This window comes from Cariama cristata, unplaced genomic scaffold (genome assembly GCF_000690535.1).
Source record: "Cariama cristata isolate BGI_N322 unplaced genomic scaffold, ASM69053v1 scaffold2731, whole genome shotgun sequence".
NCBI lineage: Eukaryota > Metazoa > Chordata > Aves > Cariamiformes > Cariamidae > Cariama > Cariama cristata.
In genome coordinates, this window is record NW_009600840.1 from 12,272 (window position 1) to 33,390 (window position 21,119).

The following is a 21,119-nucleotide window of genomic DNA, read 5'->3' on the forward strand; positions in this document are numbered from 1 at the left end:
TGCATAGACCATGTGCTATCTGTTTAGATTAAAAGACTGAAGGTGGTTAGTGCCTCTTGCTTGTTTTTTGGAAACATTGCTTCTACTCTGTTTGTAGGGTGTACAGATCAAAAAGATTACTATTCAAAATTCACATGTTCAAAGCTTGGGTTTTGGGTAGAGTCTTTCAGTGACCATGTATTCATGCTTAGTTTACTGAAGAAGAAAATGGAAGGGAGGAAAAAAGTAGTTAAACTGTAATGTAATGGAAAAATCCAAGGTATTTGTGCTGGGGTAGATAACCAACTTTATCTTCTAAACATTTTCTATAATGTGTGGTAGATTTGATTTCAAGTGTAATAATGCATTCAACCTAACTTAGTGAACTCATTAAATTTTACCTTAAATACTTTATTGCTCTGTTAGGATGAGTCTTGACTGATACCAGCTTGTCATAGAGGAGATTTACAGGCTGGAATTGAGTCATTAAAAGAACTTGATTAGTGAGCCCATGAAAATGGTTTTGAGGCAACATTGTATTTCATTGTTTTCCATGTACTAATGAGAAATTTATTTCTTTGTTTCTGACCTGTAAGATCTAAGTGGAGCATGGGCTACTTTTTCTCAGACTAAGGCTGCTGTAAGTACTGATTTTTTTTTTTCTTTTGTTTGTTTGTTTTTTTTTTTACTCCTTTTCAGATCAGTTAATGGTTACAAAAGCTTTAACCAAATTATTATTTTGCTCAGTGATTGTCTGTTAAACAAGTTGAAAATAGGGCAAGCTGTTGGAGTACATGCATGTCGAACATTGTTGTATCTTGGAAAAAGTTTTCCACACACAGTAGAAGAAATTTTTGCCACAGCAAGCTTAGTCTTGGGTATAGTAATACCTGCTAAGTCTTGAGTCATTTTTCTGAAAACTTGAAAAAATAACGCTCCCTTGCTTACCCAAACCAGTCAGAAACTGGGACACCACCAGTGTATTTCATAATTTTCCATCTTTGAGCATTGGAGTTGCTGTCTTTCTGTGAGAACTTAACTTAGGTGCTTAAGATACCACACTGATTTCTAAAACCTGGCTTCAGTGAGGTTGGACAGCTTGGTTTTTTGAGGAATTTGGCTTTCCTGTAGCCTTGTCCCTCTCTCTTTTTAATAGCTGGGCATCAGTGTGGGGCTTTATATGTGGAATCTTGTATCATGCTCCATTTTGAAAAGAGTATTAAAGAATTTATTCCAAGTGGAAATAATATTTCATTCAGGCCAAACATTAAGACTCTGAATGGCATGTTGTTAATAATTTTTTCACAACAGCCTACTTACGGAAACAAAACTATGCACCAAAACCTAATTTAGATAATATTTTTCAACAAAACTTAATAATCTGATGTAGTTTCTGGCTGTGAGGTTATACAGTTTTGCTACATCAGCCTTGTGAAGTTGCTTTTGCAGGCAGTTTTATTCTTTATGAAAATGAGGAAAAAATTGTCATGTTAGGAGGAAGAAAACTGTAGCTTAAAAATTGAAAACAACATTCTAATTTGCATTATCTTCAAATTCTAGCTACGTCATATAGAGAACAAATTGGAAATAGCTCCCACCAGCACGGCTGTATTCGATTCTGTCATGGACACCAAGAAGCCATCTGCTAGTGCTAGCAGGAAAATAAGCAGAAAGGGTATGTGTTATTGAGGACGTAGTGGGTAAGGCAGGGTAAAGCATCTGCCTTCTGGGAAGACTTGATTTCTCCTCCTTGCTCCCAGGTTCTGTCCTGCTCACGATCTTTATTCATGAAACTCTAATTGCCCAGGAGAAACTAATGTTTTCTTCCCTTAGTTTAGGAAGGAAAGTGTGCTATTATAGCCACTTGGTTTGAGGTAGTGACAGGACTTTCCCCATGCCGTGAGTGCGCAGTGTTTATCCCATTCCGATACCATGGTTTTGTGGGGATTTCAGATAACAACTGTATATGCCTATGTTTACGCTGTTTCTGTTTTTTAATGTTTGTCAACTGTTGTGCCCTGATAGAATGCTAAATCTGATGCTTGCTTTATTTCCTTTAAGGAGAGCATTTGCTTGTAAGAAATAAGCCCTCTGTTTAAATACTGACTACTTCGAGCGTTCTGGTAGCGTACCACTGGAGAAGAACAGACAGATCGACCTCTAGTGGCAACGGCAACACAGTTAACTTTCACAGATTTGATTACTCATAATTAATGTTTAAGCATTATTATGTCTCTTTAAATATCATCGTTTCAAGCACTTACTGCCTTGCTCCTAGTTGTTGAAATCAGCTTGTTGAAAAAGAGAGGGAGTACTTTACATGCTATTTTAGAGTGCTGCTTGAACCCAAGAAAAACTGTGTTCTTAATTGTTCAACCCCAAGAGCTTTCTCTTTCTGGAGAGGTAGGTACATAGAGGATTCTTTGGTTTCTGCTTCAGCTTCTCGGTCTTCCAGCCAAAATAAATCAAGCAAGGAGAAGTCCTCACGCAGCCCTCTTCGAGCGACCACTCTGGAAAGCAATGTGAAAAAAACCAATCGTGTGGAATTTCGTGAACCATTGGCTTCATACAGGTTGGTGCTGGGACAGTTGACTATTAAAGAAAAATATGCTAAGATCAGAATTAAGCTAATAGTGATGTTTTTGACAACTCCTCAGAAATTGTTTTTTTTTCCTCCGCTCGCCCACAGACACGAGCAGCATGTGGCATTGGACAAAATGTCTTCCGTATTTTTAAAAATATTACAAATTTATTTTTTGTTCAGTGAATATGAGTTTAAAGTCAAATGTGTTGAAATGGGACCACATCATCAAGTTGATAAGGCTGTGGCCTCAGTGGCCTGATGGGTTTGACAGGTATTTAGTTTCAGTAATAAGGACCAAAAAGAGTGTTTCCTCATGCTTTTCCAACTTTGTCTCATTAGTTCTTCGGCACACCTTCCCAAATGTATTACCGTAAGACAGCGTAGAGCAAGAGCATCTAGTACTAAAGACGCTTTCAGTTTTTGTGTGTGAGAAACCCAAATAAGAACAGCTGTATCAAGGAGAAAAAGTGGCACAGAATATTGCAGGCCATAGAACATAGTGGGGTGTGAGGAATGAAGGAAAATACGGAAAGCCTGTTCTTCCTAGCCTACGTTAAGTGCTGTAGTGAATATAAGATGCCTCAAAAGCTTTCAGAAAGAAAGAGAACCTGCAGCAGAAATACACTAGTTATAACTTGCCGTAATATCAGAGCCTAGAAGACTTTTACTGTAACTTCTTCAGTTCCTTGTGTTTTATAAGCAGTGTGTGTTCTTTGCATAGACATCCCTGATGAAGAGCTTGGTTGGGTTGGTAATAGGTGTTTTTTTTATTGGATTCTAACACATGCTTTGCATTTTTTTCTAAATGTTCTCCCAGTGAAGTCAAATAGCTGTTGAATAGTTAGAGTGGAGTTGGAACAGTGGTATTTTTTTTAATTCCACTACATCTCTATTAATAATTGTTACCGTACATCTGAGTTTTGGTCTCCTTTTCCACTTCTTTTGTCAGCTGTGAGATTCTTCTCCTTCCTTGTTGTGTAGGAGGCTGATTTGGATCAGTTGTGTAATCTTGGGTCAGTTTTGTTAATTGAACAGCTTTTTTGTCTACCCTATCTGGAATAATTTACATACATCAGTTATTTGTTTTAAAAACGTGTAGTAGTCCTGTTTTTAGCCAAACCAGGACGTTAGGTAATTTAACAGACTTCAGGGAAAAGAAGAAAATGACAGCAGCTAGACTCATGCCACTATATCCAATTGAAAATAACAGCTTTCTTACAGTAAGAAGACTATGTGGCATTGGAGGTTTAATTTGGGGATTAACATCAGAGCTGCTACGTTAACATGTTACTCTGAGAACAACCTGTAGTCAATGGTTAAAGTGTGCATAGGAAAACAAAACCGGAATAATGGATAGAACAATCTATGTGTGTGTATATTTATATATACTTTTGGTGAAACTCTGTGCAGGTAAACCACTCAGCTTTTATGTTAATTGGTGATGATTGCTGTGCTATATTAAAGGAGTGTGCTACTAGAGAGAGGTAGATGATTTCACAAGTACAATGTCATGAGCTGACTTAAATGAGTTCTTTAAACACGCCGACTGAAGAAGCAAGCCAGGTAGCTTAGGTGCCAGATTTTCACATCTTCAGCCCATCATCTGTAAAAATATTAAATACATTTTTGTCCTAACAACATATGTACCATGAGTCTATTCAAATATAGACACTATTTTTCTGTGGAAAAAAAAATGCTAAGAGATCCTTAGTTTGTTGAATTTCTAAGCTCTCAGTAAGCTTTACATTTGTTGCAATACAGCCAGTTCATTCTGAGGTTCTTGTTGGGGCTTGCCTTTTTCACGCTGAAATACAGGGCAAGGTTTTTCGGTGTAATTTGTTTGTTTTCTCAGCTAATGAACGTGCTGTCGAACTGTGCATATGTGCATTGCTTTTATTTTAGAGAACATATGTTAATTATACTTCTCTTAAGTTTTACACTTGGTTTTCATTTAAAGATCTTTTAAATTGAAGGGCGATATTACTGCTTGCTGATTTTTTTTTTTAACATACCCTAATTTCAGCTGTTCAACTTTTATATATATATAGTCCTGTTCAGACAGAGTGTGCAGAAAATGAAACTTTGAACAGAAAGCTCTTTCAGTTTCATCAGACTTGCACTATTAAATAAATGGTGGCCAAACTTTAAAAGAACTTACCGTTAAAGTGGAGATAAGGTGTAGGAAGTAATTCTTTTCATTAATGAACATGTCGATTGCTGGGTTGGAAGGTCCTACGGTTGTGTTTCTGATGGTGACTTTTTTTTTTTCCCTTCTATTATATCAGGGATACATATAGTTCTCTGGCTTATCACAGTTCTAGCCAACTTGAGGCCAAGCCACTGCTCTCTAGTTTGGACTTCAGCGAAGCAGAAGGGAAGACTGAAATAACAGGCCGTATGATACATGGCCGAGATGAGCGGGATCTACACAGCAGAGATTTTGAAAGCCCATGTTCTTCTGCTGCAGATGAGACTGTTGTTAGGTATTTGAATGACCGACCAGCAATTGATGCCTTGCAGAATAATGAGGCATTTCTTAAGGTTTCAACACCTCCAAGATTGGAAGAGGAGAAAACTAGTAGCTCCAGAGGAGATGAGACTAGCACTAAAACTCCTCAGAGTAACACATCCCAGGACAGTGAACTGAAAGTGTCTTCCTCTTCTGCCACAAGTACTTCTAGCGCTCATAGGCTGGAAATCTTGAAACGACGGCAGCATGATGCGAAGTTGGAGAAGCTGAAGGAGCGGATTCGAAAGCAGTGGGAGCATTCTGAAGAGCTAGGTGGCAGAGGGCAGCATTCGGGATATGCTGAGCAACCTGTCGTGATCACAAACGTGGAGAATGCAGTGACTCCCAAAGTCAGGAAAGTGGCAGCTGCACCTGCCAGAGGTACGGAGGTGCAGAATCCCTCCCTGTTGGTTATACGTGGTGAAGGAGCAGAGTTCAATTGCTTGAGCGCCATGTCAAAGCATGGACATGGCTCATAGCTGAGTTTGGGCAATACGGGAGTGGATAGCATGGTTCAGTCAGAGATATGGACAAGAAAGAAAGTAAAATATTACCAGGCTACAGAAGTGTGGATTCTTTTGATTTTCTTCTTGTTTCTTCTTACAAATTACTATGAAAAAGAAGCTCACTGTATTAGTGTTTGGATTTATTTCAATATGTTTTTTTTTATGGTCCCAGAGCTTAGTAACATTGTATTGATTGAGAAAGCCTTTCATATTTTTAATAATGTTTTCTTCACCTAATCTGCTATTTTTCAACTGCGAGCAAGTGGCACGCTGGTGTGTGTATTTCTTCTAATTTAGCATTAGAAATTCAAGTGGTTCCTTTCTTACTTGGCAGTTTCCCACCCCTTCCACCCTGAAAAAGCTTTATTAACACTTTACGCAGTTATTTTAAACTCTTAAATTGTTTACTTCCAGGTTTCAATCCTGCTGCAACAAAGATTCGTGCACCAGATGGAAAGATCTGGCATGAAGAAGAATTTCACATTAGTCGGGAGCTGTATAGAGATAGAGCACTCCGCTTAACAGGTGAGACAAAAACTGAATTGGTTACACTGCACAACCTTCTCTGAGAGGCAGAGAAATATATTTTGTACAAATCTATAAAGTCATGAAAACAAAACATTGAAGCAGTGAGCGTTAAATATATTGTACTTCTCTCCACAGGAGGAGTAACTTGTTGAACACTGAAACGAATTTAAAAAAAAGAAATAAATCCTTCTCCCCATTCTTTCATTAAAATGCTTTTAATAGAAAACCAATACTGAAAAGAATCAAATGATAGTTTTTCTTTGAAACAGAAAAAAAGAAAAGTCTTCATTGGGACAATTTTTTGTTTAATTTTGTAACTTCTTTATACGTGTTTGCGTGAATGAATGCATTTTCCTGTTTAAAAGGAGAAAACCAAACCGCTTTTGGTTTTGATGAAACCTATATTAGTTCATGGGAACAATTTAGATTCCCCCCCCCCAATTTTTAACACCGTGAAAGTGATATGTGCACCATATACAGTGTGGTGAAGCCTGAATTCTGCTTCCTTCAATATGGTGTTAATAAACTGTCAATCTTGAAGCTGCTGTGGGAATTGTTACTGATTTAGTTGGAACATATAGGTAGCTAGGGGGGAGATGGGGGGCATCTGCTGTGGAAAATCTTTGGCAATACTTATTTAAAACAGAGTAGGTAGCCTGCAGTAAAGGGGTATACCTTCAACTATTTGTGATGGTGAGATTATATGGCATTATATCTCTGAACTTGTAGAACTTCATTGCTTTATATCAGAATTATCCAAGTCTTGAAGTTCTTGGAGAAAATTGTGTCCCACAGATTTGTACACATGGGCTTTTTCAGAGGTCTTCCCTGGATTCCCTGAGGAGGGGGAGAATAGGTAGACCAGAAGAGGATTTAAGAAATCTTTTAAATAATCTAGATTTTATTTCCTCTATAACTTTTTTACCTTTAGTATTATAAGGCTTGGAAACAATATGGGAGGGGGGACTCTGTAACTTGGCTGTGGTAAATGAACAGAACGTTACCTTTGGGGTTTATTCCACATGAAGGTGTAGGAGGGAATGTTGGATGCTAAAAGCTTAGAAAACTGTTAATCATTCCTTTTTGCTTAATGGTCTTTTGAAGAACACTAAATATCATTGTTGCAAAATGGCAACACAGGAAAAAAGATCTTGTTTAGGTGATGAGCTCATTTAGCAACACAGTAGTCGGATGCTTAAAACTGTGAGCAAAGATAATAAAAAACAATGCTGTACATTTGCTTGACAGTTATGCTGCTAAAAAAACCAAGAGAGTAATACATACTTTATGTTTTCAAATGTACTGCTCCAAGACCCAGTCTTTATTAGTTTTTCACTCTGGAAAGATGTAATGCCGTTGGCAGCTCTTTTCTCTGGGTGATACAGGGTAGGATGCCCAAGTGAGCTTTTTGATTTGCTAGGCTGGTTACAGTGGAGCTGTAAGGTTGAATTGCTTTTGCCTGACCGAGTTGGGGGAGGGGGAAGAGAACAGATGAATAAAAAGGAAGGGAATGGAAAATAAAATCCCTTGAGAACCTCTAGCTTTGCAGCTTAAGAGTTTGCATAATAAAAACTTTTCTCATTGGTCAAAACATTTAAGATTGGAGGAAAATGCAATGAGATTGTAAACCTATAGGTGTCTTTGTATGTTGATAGTATAGTGGCTGGTATGGAAATTATTAAGACTTCAGTTTTCTTTTGCTTGTATAGCTTGACAAGGTACTGGCAATCGCTCAAAAAAAAGTTCAGAAAGAAGAGATGCTTCTTTTCAGTAAAACTGTTTTGCAAATACTCTGTTCAGCATCAGTCCATGAAAGTAATGCCAAATTTCTAGACTTTTAATCTACACTAGCATTTATTTTTTTAGTTTTGACAAGCATGATATGATTCATGAGCTCTTCACAGAAATCCAAATTTTTGAAAAGTTTTGTTGAAGAGATCCAATTAAAAAGGCATTTGGGTCATGTGTTCTGTGGACTTCTGCCTACAAAAGGATGGAGCTGTGTGTGCGTTCACCCGTACTCCTGTCCTGGTGCCACGCGTAGAACAGCTGTTGTGGAACATGTCTCCTTTCTGACCTGAAAAGGTTATATTGAATAGCTGATTCCAAGTAATCAAATGCTGGTACTGCACATAACATATAATGTAAATCTATTTTTAGGTTGTCGGATGTGTTAGTTCTGTATAAAAATTACAGCATGTGGAGTTTTGGGTGTGTACAGTCAGTTGTATCAAAACTGTTCCATGCTCTCTAGTGCTAAAATAAGCTATAAGATGCCTAATTTCTACAGAAACATTGTTCTTTACCACAACGAGATTTTTACATATGACCGTAGACCGTACAGAATGTCTTTATCTTGGTTTAGCAATTTGGCTAAAAGATATTGTATAGACTCCAAACATCCAGTAATTCTGTTCTTTAAGATGTTCCAAGATTTGCCTTACTAGAACAAAATTGTTGTAATACGAATAGAGTGAGTGGGAAGCAGCCTACAGTTTCCTGGTATCAGGAAGGAGCTGTTCGTCACTAGAGAGGTGAGAAGGCAATCTGGATTTCTGCAGGTGCAGTCACCGAGGCCTCTGGTACTTGATGCATTGATTCTGTCTTCCCTTCACTTGTTGTCAGCCTTTAAAGACAATTGGAAAATTTGTAAGGAAAAGGTACTAAGAGGAAGAAAAACTTAAAATTCCATTCCTGCATCCTTTAATATGACTTCTTGATTTATCTGAGAACTTCCTGTGGGCATCCTTCAGAGAGTGGATTCAGCTGAAATTAGGGACTGTAAAAGTTAGTATTGGTATCTAAATGAAGATTCAGATCTATCTGTGGAGGGCGTTGTATCCTGGTTGGTTTAGGTTGCCTGATTACATTCTTTATAGAATAGGAACAAGAAAACGGTGATAATAGTGGTCATGGAGTTCCCTATCTACAGTTCACTTTTGGGATTAAGAAAAGAACATCTTCAAGGTGCTTTAACAAATCTTTGAAAAAGTCCAGTATAGACCGCTGAGACTGAATGTACAGCTTGCCTGTTCTTCTTGAGTAATGCTTACCTCTGCTTTGTACCTTAGGCAGTTGGGAACCCCACTCAGTGGTGATTGAGCCACATCCCAGCTTTTCTTTTTGTTCTTTACTCTCAGGTGAAAACATGGTAAAATATGATGCTATCTTTGCTAAGTGTTCCTGGCATCTCTAAAACCTAATTGTGTTGTAAATGAGGGCTTAGGTCATTTAGGATAGTTCTGCATCACTGGCTGAATTCTGCGACAAGCTTTGCAGAAAGTAGAGCACACCGGTATCCTGTCTTTTGTGCCCCAGCATGGAGACAACAAGTGAACGTGCTGTCATGCGTTAATGTGGAAGCAGCAGCCTGTGTGTTTCAAGAGTGAAGGAACTACGTGTTCCTGTGGAACATTAATACTATAAAATGTAATATCTATAGTAGAAGAGAACTAACAATTGTTACTGTCAAACTATCAATGCTTCTTTTAAAATTGAAAATTAACTTTATAAAGATCTACTATGGCATTGATGTGGCTTTGCTGTGTTCCAGTGCATAGGTAAACAGCACTTAATTCAAAATCTTCATGCTATGAGAATTTTAAAATGTTGGACTGTGAGTAATTGATCTCAATATATAATCTGGGAGAATCAGTGAATTTTGTTATGTTTCTCTGAGTTCTGCTTTTTCAAGGTCAATGTTGAAGCAAGGTTGTTATTTTATATTCTTTCCTGTGGGATATCCCTTAACGGCTGCTTTTTTTTTTTCCTTTTCTTTTTTAGAGGATTCAACAGTGAAAGAAAAACCTAGTGAGAGAAACAAAGAGAAAAAAGCAACCAGACCAGTGCGGAAAGTGCAAAAACTGACACGGTTGTCAAGTCCAGAGTCCAGACAAGGTGACTAGCTCTGCTGTAGAGGGAAGACTGTCACATGTTCTTCAGAGATGAGTTTTGTCTCAAGAAATAAAGAGAATTAAAGCATATTGCTGTCAGATGTGCAACAATGCTGTTGTAGTGTGTTTGTGGATTTTATGCTGCACTGGGGATGTGTGTGTTTTTGTTAGCGGTTGGTTGGCTATGCGTGCTTTTTTTGTTTTATTTTAATTTTCTGGCTGTGTGCACCTTACGGCAACTACTGAAGACTGTGTGTTTCTTGGGTGGGGGAAGTGGGTGGCTATCCTTAGGTATCTGTCAGGCCAACGCAGACAAAGCGTAGAAATAGCTCTGTTGTGGGTCCTGCTTCTGCTTTTCTTGTGTTGAAGCTGGTTAGTGCCTGACCTACAGCTCTGTGAATAATTCTGAGAGGATGGAGATGATATGAAAATCAGTGCCAGGGGGACTTGCCGAGTTGCCTGCCTCCGTGAGGAGGGGCTGCAGCGAAAGCTGTTCTCTTGTGTGATTTCTCAACCGGGAAGCAGAGAACAGGTTGTCCTTCTGACTCTTCTCTGGCTGTTCTTCTGCGTCCTGTGTCAAGTTGTTGCTGTCCTGCACCTTCAGTTCTGGCTTGACCCATTTCTTGCTCCTTCAGTTAGTGAAAGAATGTAAAAATGTGTTCCCTGACAAGTCTTATAAATCTTGATATTTATAAAGGAATGTTTATTTCTTTTACCAATTAAGATTTTTTTTATTTTGCTGTAGTCTGACATTCCCACTGTCTATTTAATAAAATTGAAGTATTTAGAGAAGCTGATGTGAGTAGGTTACTGTAAAGCAGTGCCGTGTAGTAGAAAATGAAGTGAACTACATGTGGTATTCTGTCAGTGCTTCTTAGTTTTCTGGTAATGTTAATCTTTGATACTATGTGTTGCAAAAGGGTTAGGAAGACTTCCACATCTGCTTTGTATTTGGTTTTAATTTTCATACAAAGTAAGTAGTTATAGCTGCAATCACACTACAGAGTTGTGTTTTTTTTTTTTTTTAAATATGTGTGAGGTTAGGCATCTTTTGCATCTCTTAAGGTTTTATATTTCTCCTTACACACAGTGACCTATAATTGGTAAACACTTTGAAGAAAAAAAGCTGCTTTAAAAAATTATTACAAAGGATTTTTTAGAGTGACATCTGCTTCTGCATGCTGTAAATCATGAAGCTGCTTGTGAATATTTTGTGATAATGAATGCTGGTACTTAAAAGTAGGTGATAAGCATGGATTTACTCCTTCCTCTGCTGATCAATTCATACTTAAGGGACTATACTAAACTAGCTTACATTTTTGTGACAGTTCCAAGTGAGGGAGCAGCACAGAGATTGCTGCAAGTTTTAATGGCAATGATTATTCTCTGTAATGGATTAAATGTGAGGAAGATAGTGGCCTGATATCCCTAGAAGACAAGAATCAGATCTAAGTGGCATATCTGTGGTGGTCTGTCCTCCTCCCATCGTAGCAGTAAGAAACTGCTTAACATAGCCAAGGCTATAAATAGCCACAGCTCACATTCCGCTCCGTTAGCATGTTTTAGTTCAAACAGCTGACCTGAAATGGAAGATGAGACTTTACACTGCCTTTTTGAATGCACACAGAAGTAATTGAGAACAGTCAGTTCAGCAAGAGAACCCCTTTGGCTGATACATCTTTTAAAAAGAAGCTTGTAGTGACATGTTTCAAGTGACAGATCTATGAAATACTTGGATAACTTACAATGCAAGCAAGGAGTACTGTTAGTAAATGAATGAATAGTGGGCTACAGACTGCTGACTGAACAGGTTTCCTCCTCCTGGTTTGAAATAACAAAAAGAAAAGAAAAGAGCCTGGGGATTGAGGACTGGGATTACCAAAACCTGAGTGGTCTGCTATCCTGGATTTTGGTACCAGGTCTTGAGAGTCCTGTAGGGCCCAGAATACAGTGCCTTTTTGTCTGTGTTGTGTTCATGCTGCAGTGTCTGGGTTTGGTTAGGCAGTGCTGTCAGAGGTAGAAACTGAAATGGAATGGTAAGAAGTCAACTGCAAATTGCATATTCAAGTAGGTATTTTTCTAGCAATAAACCACTGCTAAACGGTCTGAATTAGGTTATGAATACTTTTTTTACATGAGGCTTTTCTCCAGAGCTCTTTAAAATCTTTTTTTTTTTTAAATCATTAGTAATATCGGAAGTTAGTGGGCTGAAAGGTGAGTTGAATAACCCTAGCATTTAATCTAACCAATATTAGGAAAGATGCCATTGTACCCAATTTTTGTCATTTAATTATATGTAGGATGATAAAAATAATACTAATAACATTTTGATTGGGTTTCTGTTACCTTCAAGGTAGTCTGTTCTTGAATTAAGTATCGACTAATAGGGTTTATCTTAACCATTTCCAGTCATGATACAGAAATCCCAGCTAGTGGACAGTGAGTTAGCAGTGGTGTAGAACAACTGCTACTCGGTACTTTTTAACCTCCTTGCAAGACACCTATCTCAACAATTAATTATCTGTAAAAATCTCTAAAGTGTGTTTTTTCTAGAATACCAGCTAATATTCTTTTAATATGAAGATGAATCATTTTTTTTCTCCCACCTTTATTTTTGTTTTTATTATTACAACATTTTAGAACCTTTTGGTTTTTCTTTCTTTCTTTGAGTGGAGATGAACAGCTTCTTCTCAGACCTCTACATATATTTCCTCTCTCCCCAGTGACATTTGCTTATATATTTTAGACCTGTATAACTCTTTTTTCTTCTTTAAAATCAGTTTTTGTAGGGCTTTAATGTGCTGCAGTATGTTTTGGATTTTTAGATTGTGTTATGCGTAGGCATAAAGCACTGGTAGTTGTGTGAGTCCGCTGTTGAGTGTCTTCGTGGTGCAGCACTGTTACGACTGTTTTGTGTAACTGCAGCCGTACCACTTATGCGGAACTAAATGGTCTAGAAATGGTTAACAGTTGCAATAAATACTTCTTGTTAATGCTGGAAAATCCATCTAGTGCTTGACTTTTATTTATTACTTATTATGCAGGTGGAAACTATGTAATAAGTGCATCCTCCTGGCGGGAGGGACAAAAGCTAGTAAAAAAGATACTGGGTCCAGCTCCCAGAATAGAACAGGACAGAAGAGCTGTATCTAGTGACAGGACAGGACGAGAGCGAGCTGCCAAGTCTGGTAAGTTGTACTTTTGTCACTGGACTTTTTTCATTGTTCTTAATTTATTATATAACACTGCATGTCTGCAGAATAAAGCAGACTTCTGAGACGGAAAGTAAGCAGTTTCTTATTAAAATAACTCCTATTTTTAACCTGGAATTTGAAGGGGGCGAATTTTGCTCACATCCATGGTTGGGATGCATAACCTCTCTTCCTGGGTGGATTACGAACTTTTCTTGGTGTCATGGGAAGCATGCACTGCACGTGTGACTTGAGGGGCAGTATGTGCTGCAAAAGTGCTGGGGAGCTCTGGAAAAGATGGGAAAGAGGTTGCAACCAAAAAAATGGATCACCTGCAATCTGTCTTTGCCTCTTGCAGCTAGTGGGGAAAAGGAATGGCTAGCAGTGGTCCACAGGCCAGATGAGTTTTCCAGGTGTGCTGCACATAATACATAAGCTATGGCTGGGCATCCCTGTTTTACAGAAATTGTGGTTCTTCCAGATACTGTATAACGTCATTCATGCGCGTCATAAATCTTCATTGATTCCTCCACCAGCCCATTTCAGAATTTATCCAGAATCTCAGAGAGGGCAGGTGAGGGACGGTGGTAGCTGCTGTGCTTCTTATGCCTGCGAGGTGGTGAGGCTGGTAAAAGTATAAAGGGTGTGAGCTCATTCTGAGCAAAGGTTGCTGCTTACTCTGCTTACTCATGCTATGACACTGAATGAAGCAAAAGCACATTTGCAGTGAGATCTGCACGCCTCCCTCATACTCACTTTTGCAGCTGTTTCAGTGATGACATGGAGTTCCCAAATGTGATTTTTACCTGAAATATTTGACAAGTCTTATTCTTTAGCAGGCTGTATTGGAAGGACAGGTTCAGATTCTAGGCTGGATGTTACCCGTAAAACTTCCTCAAGAAGTTCTGAAAGGTCAAGGAGTAAAGTACGGTCTGAGAATAACCTGAAGAAACTGGAAGCTCCTCTTCCAGATGATAACCAAGAAGATCATGCCTCTCTAAATAAGGACTTCCTGCCTGTGGAGATACGTGGAATTCTTGATGACTTGCAGTTGGATTCCATGAGTACAAAGCAAGAGAAAGATGTGGAAAAGCAGAATCGGAAATCTGTTTTGCCTACTCAAAATGTCAGGAGCCACAGTCCAACCAAAAGGAAACCGGACAAGATAGCTGCCAGTGATGAGCCTCAGGTGATCTCTAAGAAACGTCACTATGATACAGATGAGGTTCGTCAGTACATCATCAGGCAGCAAGAGGAGAGGAAGAAGAAGCAGAATGAAGAGAAGAAAGCACAAAAGGAGGCAACAGAACAGAAGAACAAAAGGCTCCAAGAGCTCTACAGAAAGCAGAAGGAGGTTTTTACTAAAGTCAAGAACGTGCCTCCTCCTGAGCCTTCAGCAGCCAAACGGTTACAGGAAACCTATTCTAAACTATTGCTGGAACATACATTTTTAGAAGAGCCACCTCAGCTGCCTACGGTGCAGGAAGCACAGGTATAGCTGATTCACTAACTTAATGTGTTGCAGTTGTTTGCAGGAATAGGAGATCATATGTTTATGAAGGTCATGACTTGTCCTGATCTGGCTATCAGTTAAGAGAAAGGATACAAAGAAAACTCTGTAGTGGTTTTGATCAGAGCCTTCTTGGTAGTGGCTGCTTCTTGGCACAGGAAGGCCTGCTAGAAAGGTGGATGGAAATCATATCTCTGTTGTAAATAGAAGCAGAATTCTGGATATTGGCTAAGAGCAGCTATAAAGGCTGGCTCTTAAGAAAACTGTAAACATCAGTCAAACCGTGAATTGAAGCGCTTTGTCCGAAGTTGTCAGTGGACAAACTTCAGCAGCAGAGAGTTAAATAAGTTTGCTAATCGGAAACTGAGCATGAAAGAAGATTACTATATGGTAAAAGACTAATATCAGTTTGATGTGTTTGGCTGAACTAGTTCAGTAAGCTTTTTTCCCAGTGCCTTCTGCTGAGACAAAACCATAAATGTCTTGTGTTTTTAAGTCTTTGCATGGTAGGAAGGATGTGATACTACACTGAGAAATGTAAGCCCTTTCAATTTTAATGAGACGAGAGCTTCTAAACTCCGTCAGACTCTTGAAAATGCATTTTTCTGGTTGTCTTCATTTCTAGGCCAGACCTGGTTATCAGCCATCAGGGGAATCCGACAAAGAAAACAAGGCTCAAGAGCGTCCTCCTAGTGCATCTTCAAGTAGTGACATGTCGCTTTCAGAACCGCAGCAGCCACTACTGAGGTGAGCCCTTGTGGGCCTTTTGAGAGAGAGGAAAATAGTCTAATTTTCATCTCTGAGAGGGGAAAATAGACTAGGCTCTTAAGTTCGTGTTGTAACGAGAGTAATTTTCTTTATGGCAATTAAAACGTTTCCTTGCAGTAAAGAGGAAGCTGATGCACGAAGGCATATGAAAATTTTGACCGTGGGTATTTAGTGATTTTGTAAATAAATAAAGTGAATGGTGGTTGCTGTTAATCTCTTGTTGACATCAAGGGGATGTGCATTTCATATATGGAGAGTATGTTTCCTCTGCCATTGCCATGGGGCAAGAGAAGCTGATCATATGAATACATCTGTTGATTTTTCATATTTGATTTGTTCAATGGTTCTCTTTATTGTCTTGGATTCAGGCCTTTAGTTACTGTCTCCACCAAACTCCTCTGCTTCTGTTTGGAGCTAGCCTTTCCCTGTTTCCTTTCATGCTGCTTTCCCCATTTTAATTGTTCAGTGTATTATCAAAGTTTTTCTTACTGTAAGTCAAGTTTTTTTTTAATTACATGAGGAATGTCTGCTTCTTATATACTTGCTTCACTATCTGTACCTTAACTTGGTCAAATCCACGCTGACTTTGTAAATTCAATGAGACCTGTTTCCATTCTGCAAGAGTTCAAGGAAACACTAGGAGTGCTGTGTAGTACTGTGTGTAGCGTAGGCTGCTAAACCATATGGTATTAAATATTGTTAGTGTAACATCATAAGGACAAAAATGTAAGTACTGATAGTAGGGGGGACATGAGACTTAAAGGGCTGCATAAGTTATTTGGAGAGCCTCACAGTAAGCAGAGAAGCAGTTTTTTGTGAGGGACTTTCGTGGCATTCCGAATATATGCAAGTGATAGTAGTGAAGGAAGGTCTTTATAGAGCTCCTATCATGCAAATAGGGAGCTATCTGGAAATAAAAAAGATATCTTACAGAGCTTTAGACATCTTCCTGTTTCCAGTCCTCCTTTGCTCTAAATGTTCTTCATGCCTACCCTGAGTGACAGCTCCAGTAAAACATGGACTGGGTTCAACTGGAGAGGGTAAGCTGGGGCTAAGAAATTCGGAGGGAAAAAAAAAAAAGTTGTTTCCTCCCTTTTGAAGTCAGGAAACTTTTGGGAAAGACTTACTGATGATGATGAAAACAAGAAGCTTGTTACAACTCTAAAACACATAGTAGACCATAAATGGCATTTCAAATTTGGAAGGTGTTGTGTCATCTTGGTTTGTGGTTTTTTTCTTTAAGTAACATTCTGTAACTGTTTACTGTCCCATTCCCTGCCCCTCTGATCCCACCAAAAATTATTTCTTCCTGAAAAACAAATTTGTGGCAATGATACTTTCATCTAAAACAACAGTACTTGTATAAGTCATCAACTTGAATGTTGACTTTTCATTTCAGGAGCGATTTGATGGAGCCTCCATGGGTACAGCCAGACAGATTGAGCCCAAGAGTCCAGCTCTCTCACCCGCAAACTCTCATGGGTTCGAGTGGAGGCCCTTGCTCCCAGCACTGGGGTCTGGAGCAGATGGACCTTTTGTCAAAGGAGTGTGACGCGATGTTGGCGGGCAGGAGGAGCCACCCAGCACCCGTGGGATCGCTGACCTTGATGCCTCAGCCGTACCTGAATTTGCCTGCTGCACAGCAAAATCTCTTAAAGCCTACTGCTAACCAATATAGGAGCAAATTAGATCGGATTGAAGCTTTGAAAGCTACAGCTGCTTCCCTTTCCAGCAGGATTGAAAGTGAAGCCAAAAAGTTGGCTGGTGCTGGTATCAATTATGGTACCATGTGGAACTCAGACCATGAATTTTTGCAAGAAAACCAGGATGATGGGCGGTGGGCAAAGGCTGTGAGTCCTCCCGTGAGAGAGGAAAACGAAGATGCTTTTTCGGCCAGAATTCAAAAGATGTTGGGTAGCTGTGTGTCTCATACAGCCTTTGGTGACAGCCTTCCTGGGGTAGGCAACCTCAGTGAATTTAAAAAGCTCCCTGAGACGATCAGGCCTCATACTGCTGCAGTCAGTCTTGGAATGAGATCCCCCGCTACTAACAGGCATGAGGGAATACTAGGACATTTATCTAAGAGACAGACTGACTCCCCGGGGCGTGAAGACCAGGCTTACACTCCGAACAAAACTGTAATTCCTCGTGAGTCCAGCATCGACTCCATCAGCGAAGGGCCTCTCCTGAGTGATGGAAGTCTCTCTGAAGAGGAGGGAGGCCAGCAGAAACAGTTGCCACTGAAGATGCTGGAGACATTAAAAGAGAAGGATTTCTGCATTCGGGAGAGAAATGCTTTTGAGCCCATAAAGGAGTTTCAGAAAGAGGCTGAGAAGTATTTGCCACTTTTCACTCAGACAAGTGGCACCCATAACAAGGGGCCATGGGAGGAACTGGCGAAAGGAAGTCCCCACAGTGTCATCAACATCTTTGCGAAAAGTTATCAGCTTCATGGAAAAGGTAAAATGGAAAAATTTCTCAAAGCTCTTGTGAATTACTATTTTCCAAGTCTTACTACTCCTTATACTTTATACTTCACAGGTAAGGAACGTGCTTTTAGACGTCTTAAACGTGAATCTGTGTAAGGCTTTCTCACTTTACTTTTGGATGATAAATTATTTCCCCCATCTTCTTTTGCATTCTTGTCTAAGGAAAAAAAGAAGAAAAAACCACCCCATACTTTTGGGCTGGAAGAAGATTATTTTTGTGTTAGATTGCTCTGTGTTTCTAGATCAGTAACTAATTTGTATACATGTATTAAGGACACCCATAGTTACAGAACTGTGAGGGTAAAATTTGTGTTTATTGAATCCAAAATTACATACTAAATCTAAATTGCCCAAAGTGCGTTTGGAAATGGCGCTCTCCACCATGGAGAACAGACCTTCTGGATTGGAATGTGCATCCTCTTACTATATCTGCTGTCCAGATGATCTGTAATAACACATCATTCCTGTTTCAGTTAAGGCAGAAAGATGACATGCATGCTTTATGCAGCACTTAATTCATGGCATAAACTTGAGTGCCTGCATATATCCTGAGTTCTTGCTACGCAAGAATAATACAGCTTTACTATATTATTAAGAAACATGTAACTTCAGTGGATGAATGATGTGGACTTTCCTTTTCTGCCTTTGCTCATATGAGTTATTCAATAATGTCTCAAAGTAGTGTGACAATTAAAACTTAAGTAACAATATTTAATTTTGAGAAGATAAGGTTTTAGTATATCAGTAGGGGAAGTCTTTTGGTTAAACGAACCCATTTCAAGTGTTAGTGTCTTAGGGCATTCTTTACAAGTGTCATGTGCAAGATGCTTCATTTGATTTTTCATTTTTTATACAAATTTATTCTTCATTTTATCAGTACTGTTTCTCTTGCCTTCCTCATTTTGAGAAGGAATGTTTTCTGAGAAGTTGATTTTTATCTTGTGGTTTTTCTTGGTTCTTTTTTTCCTTCATTTTATTTCCCTTAAAGATGATTGTATTTAAATTTTCTGCAGATGGCTGTACTCTCAAGCACTGTGCTCTTCAAGAATGTTTTAGCTGGAGTGTGTTAATGAAGTAGAATATTCAATAATTTACAAAAAGAGGAAGACTCTGCTTGTTATGTTGTGTTAAAACTGCCATGGGATGGCTATACTGTTGTTGTCCTGATGTTTTTGTGTTTGATAGGAAGTCTTTGTAACTCGTGGTTGGGAACATTTTTATTCCTGCAGCTTTATTACTTGTTTGATGCGCATTTGCGTTTGGTATCATTTTTGTCTTTTTCCATCTTTGTCCACATTTTAGTGTTCGATGAAAGGTCAAATGGAGGGTCTGCCCTTCTGCGCCCTTTACTCCCTGTCATGAGCCCTCCGGAGAGCATGGTTTCTTATGAAGATGATTTTGCCTCGTCACAGGGAAGTGGCACACTAACAGACAAAAAGATTGCACGTGACCTCAGGTAGCTGCATGTTAGGCTTCTTGTAAAAATCAAAATGCAGAATTTGACAGAAAATAGTTAATGCAAAATTTGTTTTGTAATATACTGAGTATCTTTTCTGTTACACTGTATTGTAATACTAGTCAAAGTGATGAGATATTTCCTTAGGACCTTGCAGTTAATATAGCAACCATCATGGTTAAGACAAGATTAGAGTCAACTATTCCTGTTCTCTGTCTAATTTTTATTCTTCTTTAGTCTGACAGGTAGCTCTAGGCAAGGTTCTTGCCCTTTGTAGTCAGGTGAAAATCAGTTCTTGAACTTGTGTGACTGCTGTAATGCTCAATTGGTTAGTCTTTGTAATTTAGAAAAAATATATATTTGAGTATTGAAATACCTTCAGTACTTCAAAATTTTGTAAAAAGCCTATAATTGCTTTAGGTAAGGGTTCAGTAATGCTTAGTAATGGAAACATAAATTGTCAGTAAGAACTTTTAAAACCTTTTGTTCAGACTAAAATTTGAAGACTCTAAATCCTACACTCTCCATGTTACTACTGAATTTATGTGGCTTCCTAAATTTTCTAAGACCCTTTTTTTTGTAATGAGATGTATTTACATCTTTGGGCACCTTTGGAAAGGCCACAAGTGCTGTGTGTTTACATTGGTGATACTTTACCTCAGAAGAAAGGAAGGTAAGAGGCACTTTGCACGCTGAAAATGTTGGCTGCAAAAAAATGTTTTCTTTCTGATTAAACTTCTTGGTCGGTCTTCTCATGGTATTATTTAGTATATGATGCATTACCCCCTTATTTACAAATCTTTTGTAGTCCTTTATTGAAAATCACTTGTATTTCTGTCAATTTGTTGATGATATCTGTATGCCCAGAGATTATCTAAAATGCGGTCGTATTTGGAGTTAATCTTACATTGTTCAAGTCTGTAGTCAAATGACTCTTAAAGAGTTAGCATTGGAAAGGATGGTTGTTACCCATCTTTTACTGTTTCATGTTATTGGAAGTATGTTTCAATATGTTCAATATCATGTCAAACTTCCTACTGTTTTAGCTCTCATAGTTTTTAATCTTAAAATCAATGCTTTTCAAGGTAGGCTAATTAGTGCGGTTTTGGTCATCTGTGTGTAATTTAAAGTGAAGTGGATTTCTTATGCACAGTTTAATGTGGGAGTTGAAAGTCCTTAGTTAATCACTTTCAATGTGCTCCTTTTTAGTGTTGCTGGCAGCAGTAATTCAAGCATTCAGGAAGAAGTTCCTAGTAGGAAGTCTCCCCATGAACCTCGATCTGTAGAGCTTGCTTCTCAGCATTCATCTGGACCACGGTCTGCAGCATCTTCTCGCTCATCCGCGTCCTCTAAAAAGAGAGGGAAAAAGGAACGTAAGTGCAGTACTTGACTATAGGGTATTTTTTTGCAAGGAAGTTTTAGAGTTTTCTTGTTATGAAAATTGTAGTCATTCTATGTATCTAGAAACTGTAATCCAATAGTGATAGGAGGATTTATTTATTCCTCCCGTGATTCCTTCCTAAATTCTTTTTGTCTCTGATTATTCTCTGACCTTAAAATGCAGTCATCTGAAATTAAATAGGCAAGAGTTTAACAGTATTGAAAATGTTTCCTTTCCTAAACCAGCCTTCTTACAACAAATTAGTTAATTTTAATATCGTGGGAACTATTCTCAGATTCTATACTGAGGAAATTCCAAGAGGGTG

General features: G+C 38.7%; 1 protein-coding gene across 1 annotated transcript in view; it reads left to right on the forward strand.

Annotated features, from left to right (window-relative positions):
• CEP350 (centrosomal protein 350kDa) overlaps positions 1-21,119 on the forward strand; it is a 65,529-nt gene that overhangs the window by 1,183 nt on the left and 43,227 nt on the right. The window contains 12 exon segments of the mRNA XM_009710169.1: positions 576-619; positions 1,540-1,654; positions 2,383-2,551; positions 4,849-5,453; positions 5,993-6,103; positions 9,890-10,003; positions 13,044-13,187; positions 14,027-14,682; positions 15,326-15,447; positions 16,868-17,928; positions 19,260-19,413; positions 20,635-20,792. Coding sequence (XP_009708471.1) covers positions 576-619; positions 1,540-1,654; positions 2,383-2,551; positions 4,849-5,453; positions 5,993-6,103; positions 9,890-10,003; positions 13,044-13,187; positions 14,027-14,682; positions 15,326-15,447; positions 16,868-17,928; positions 19,260-19,413; positions 20,635-20,792 — 3,453 coding nt within the window.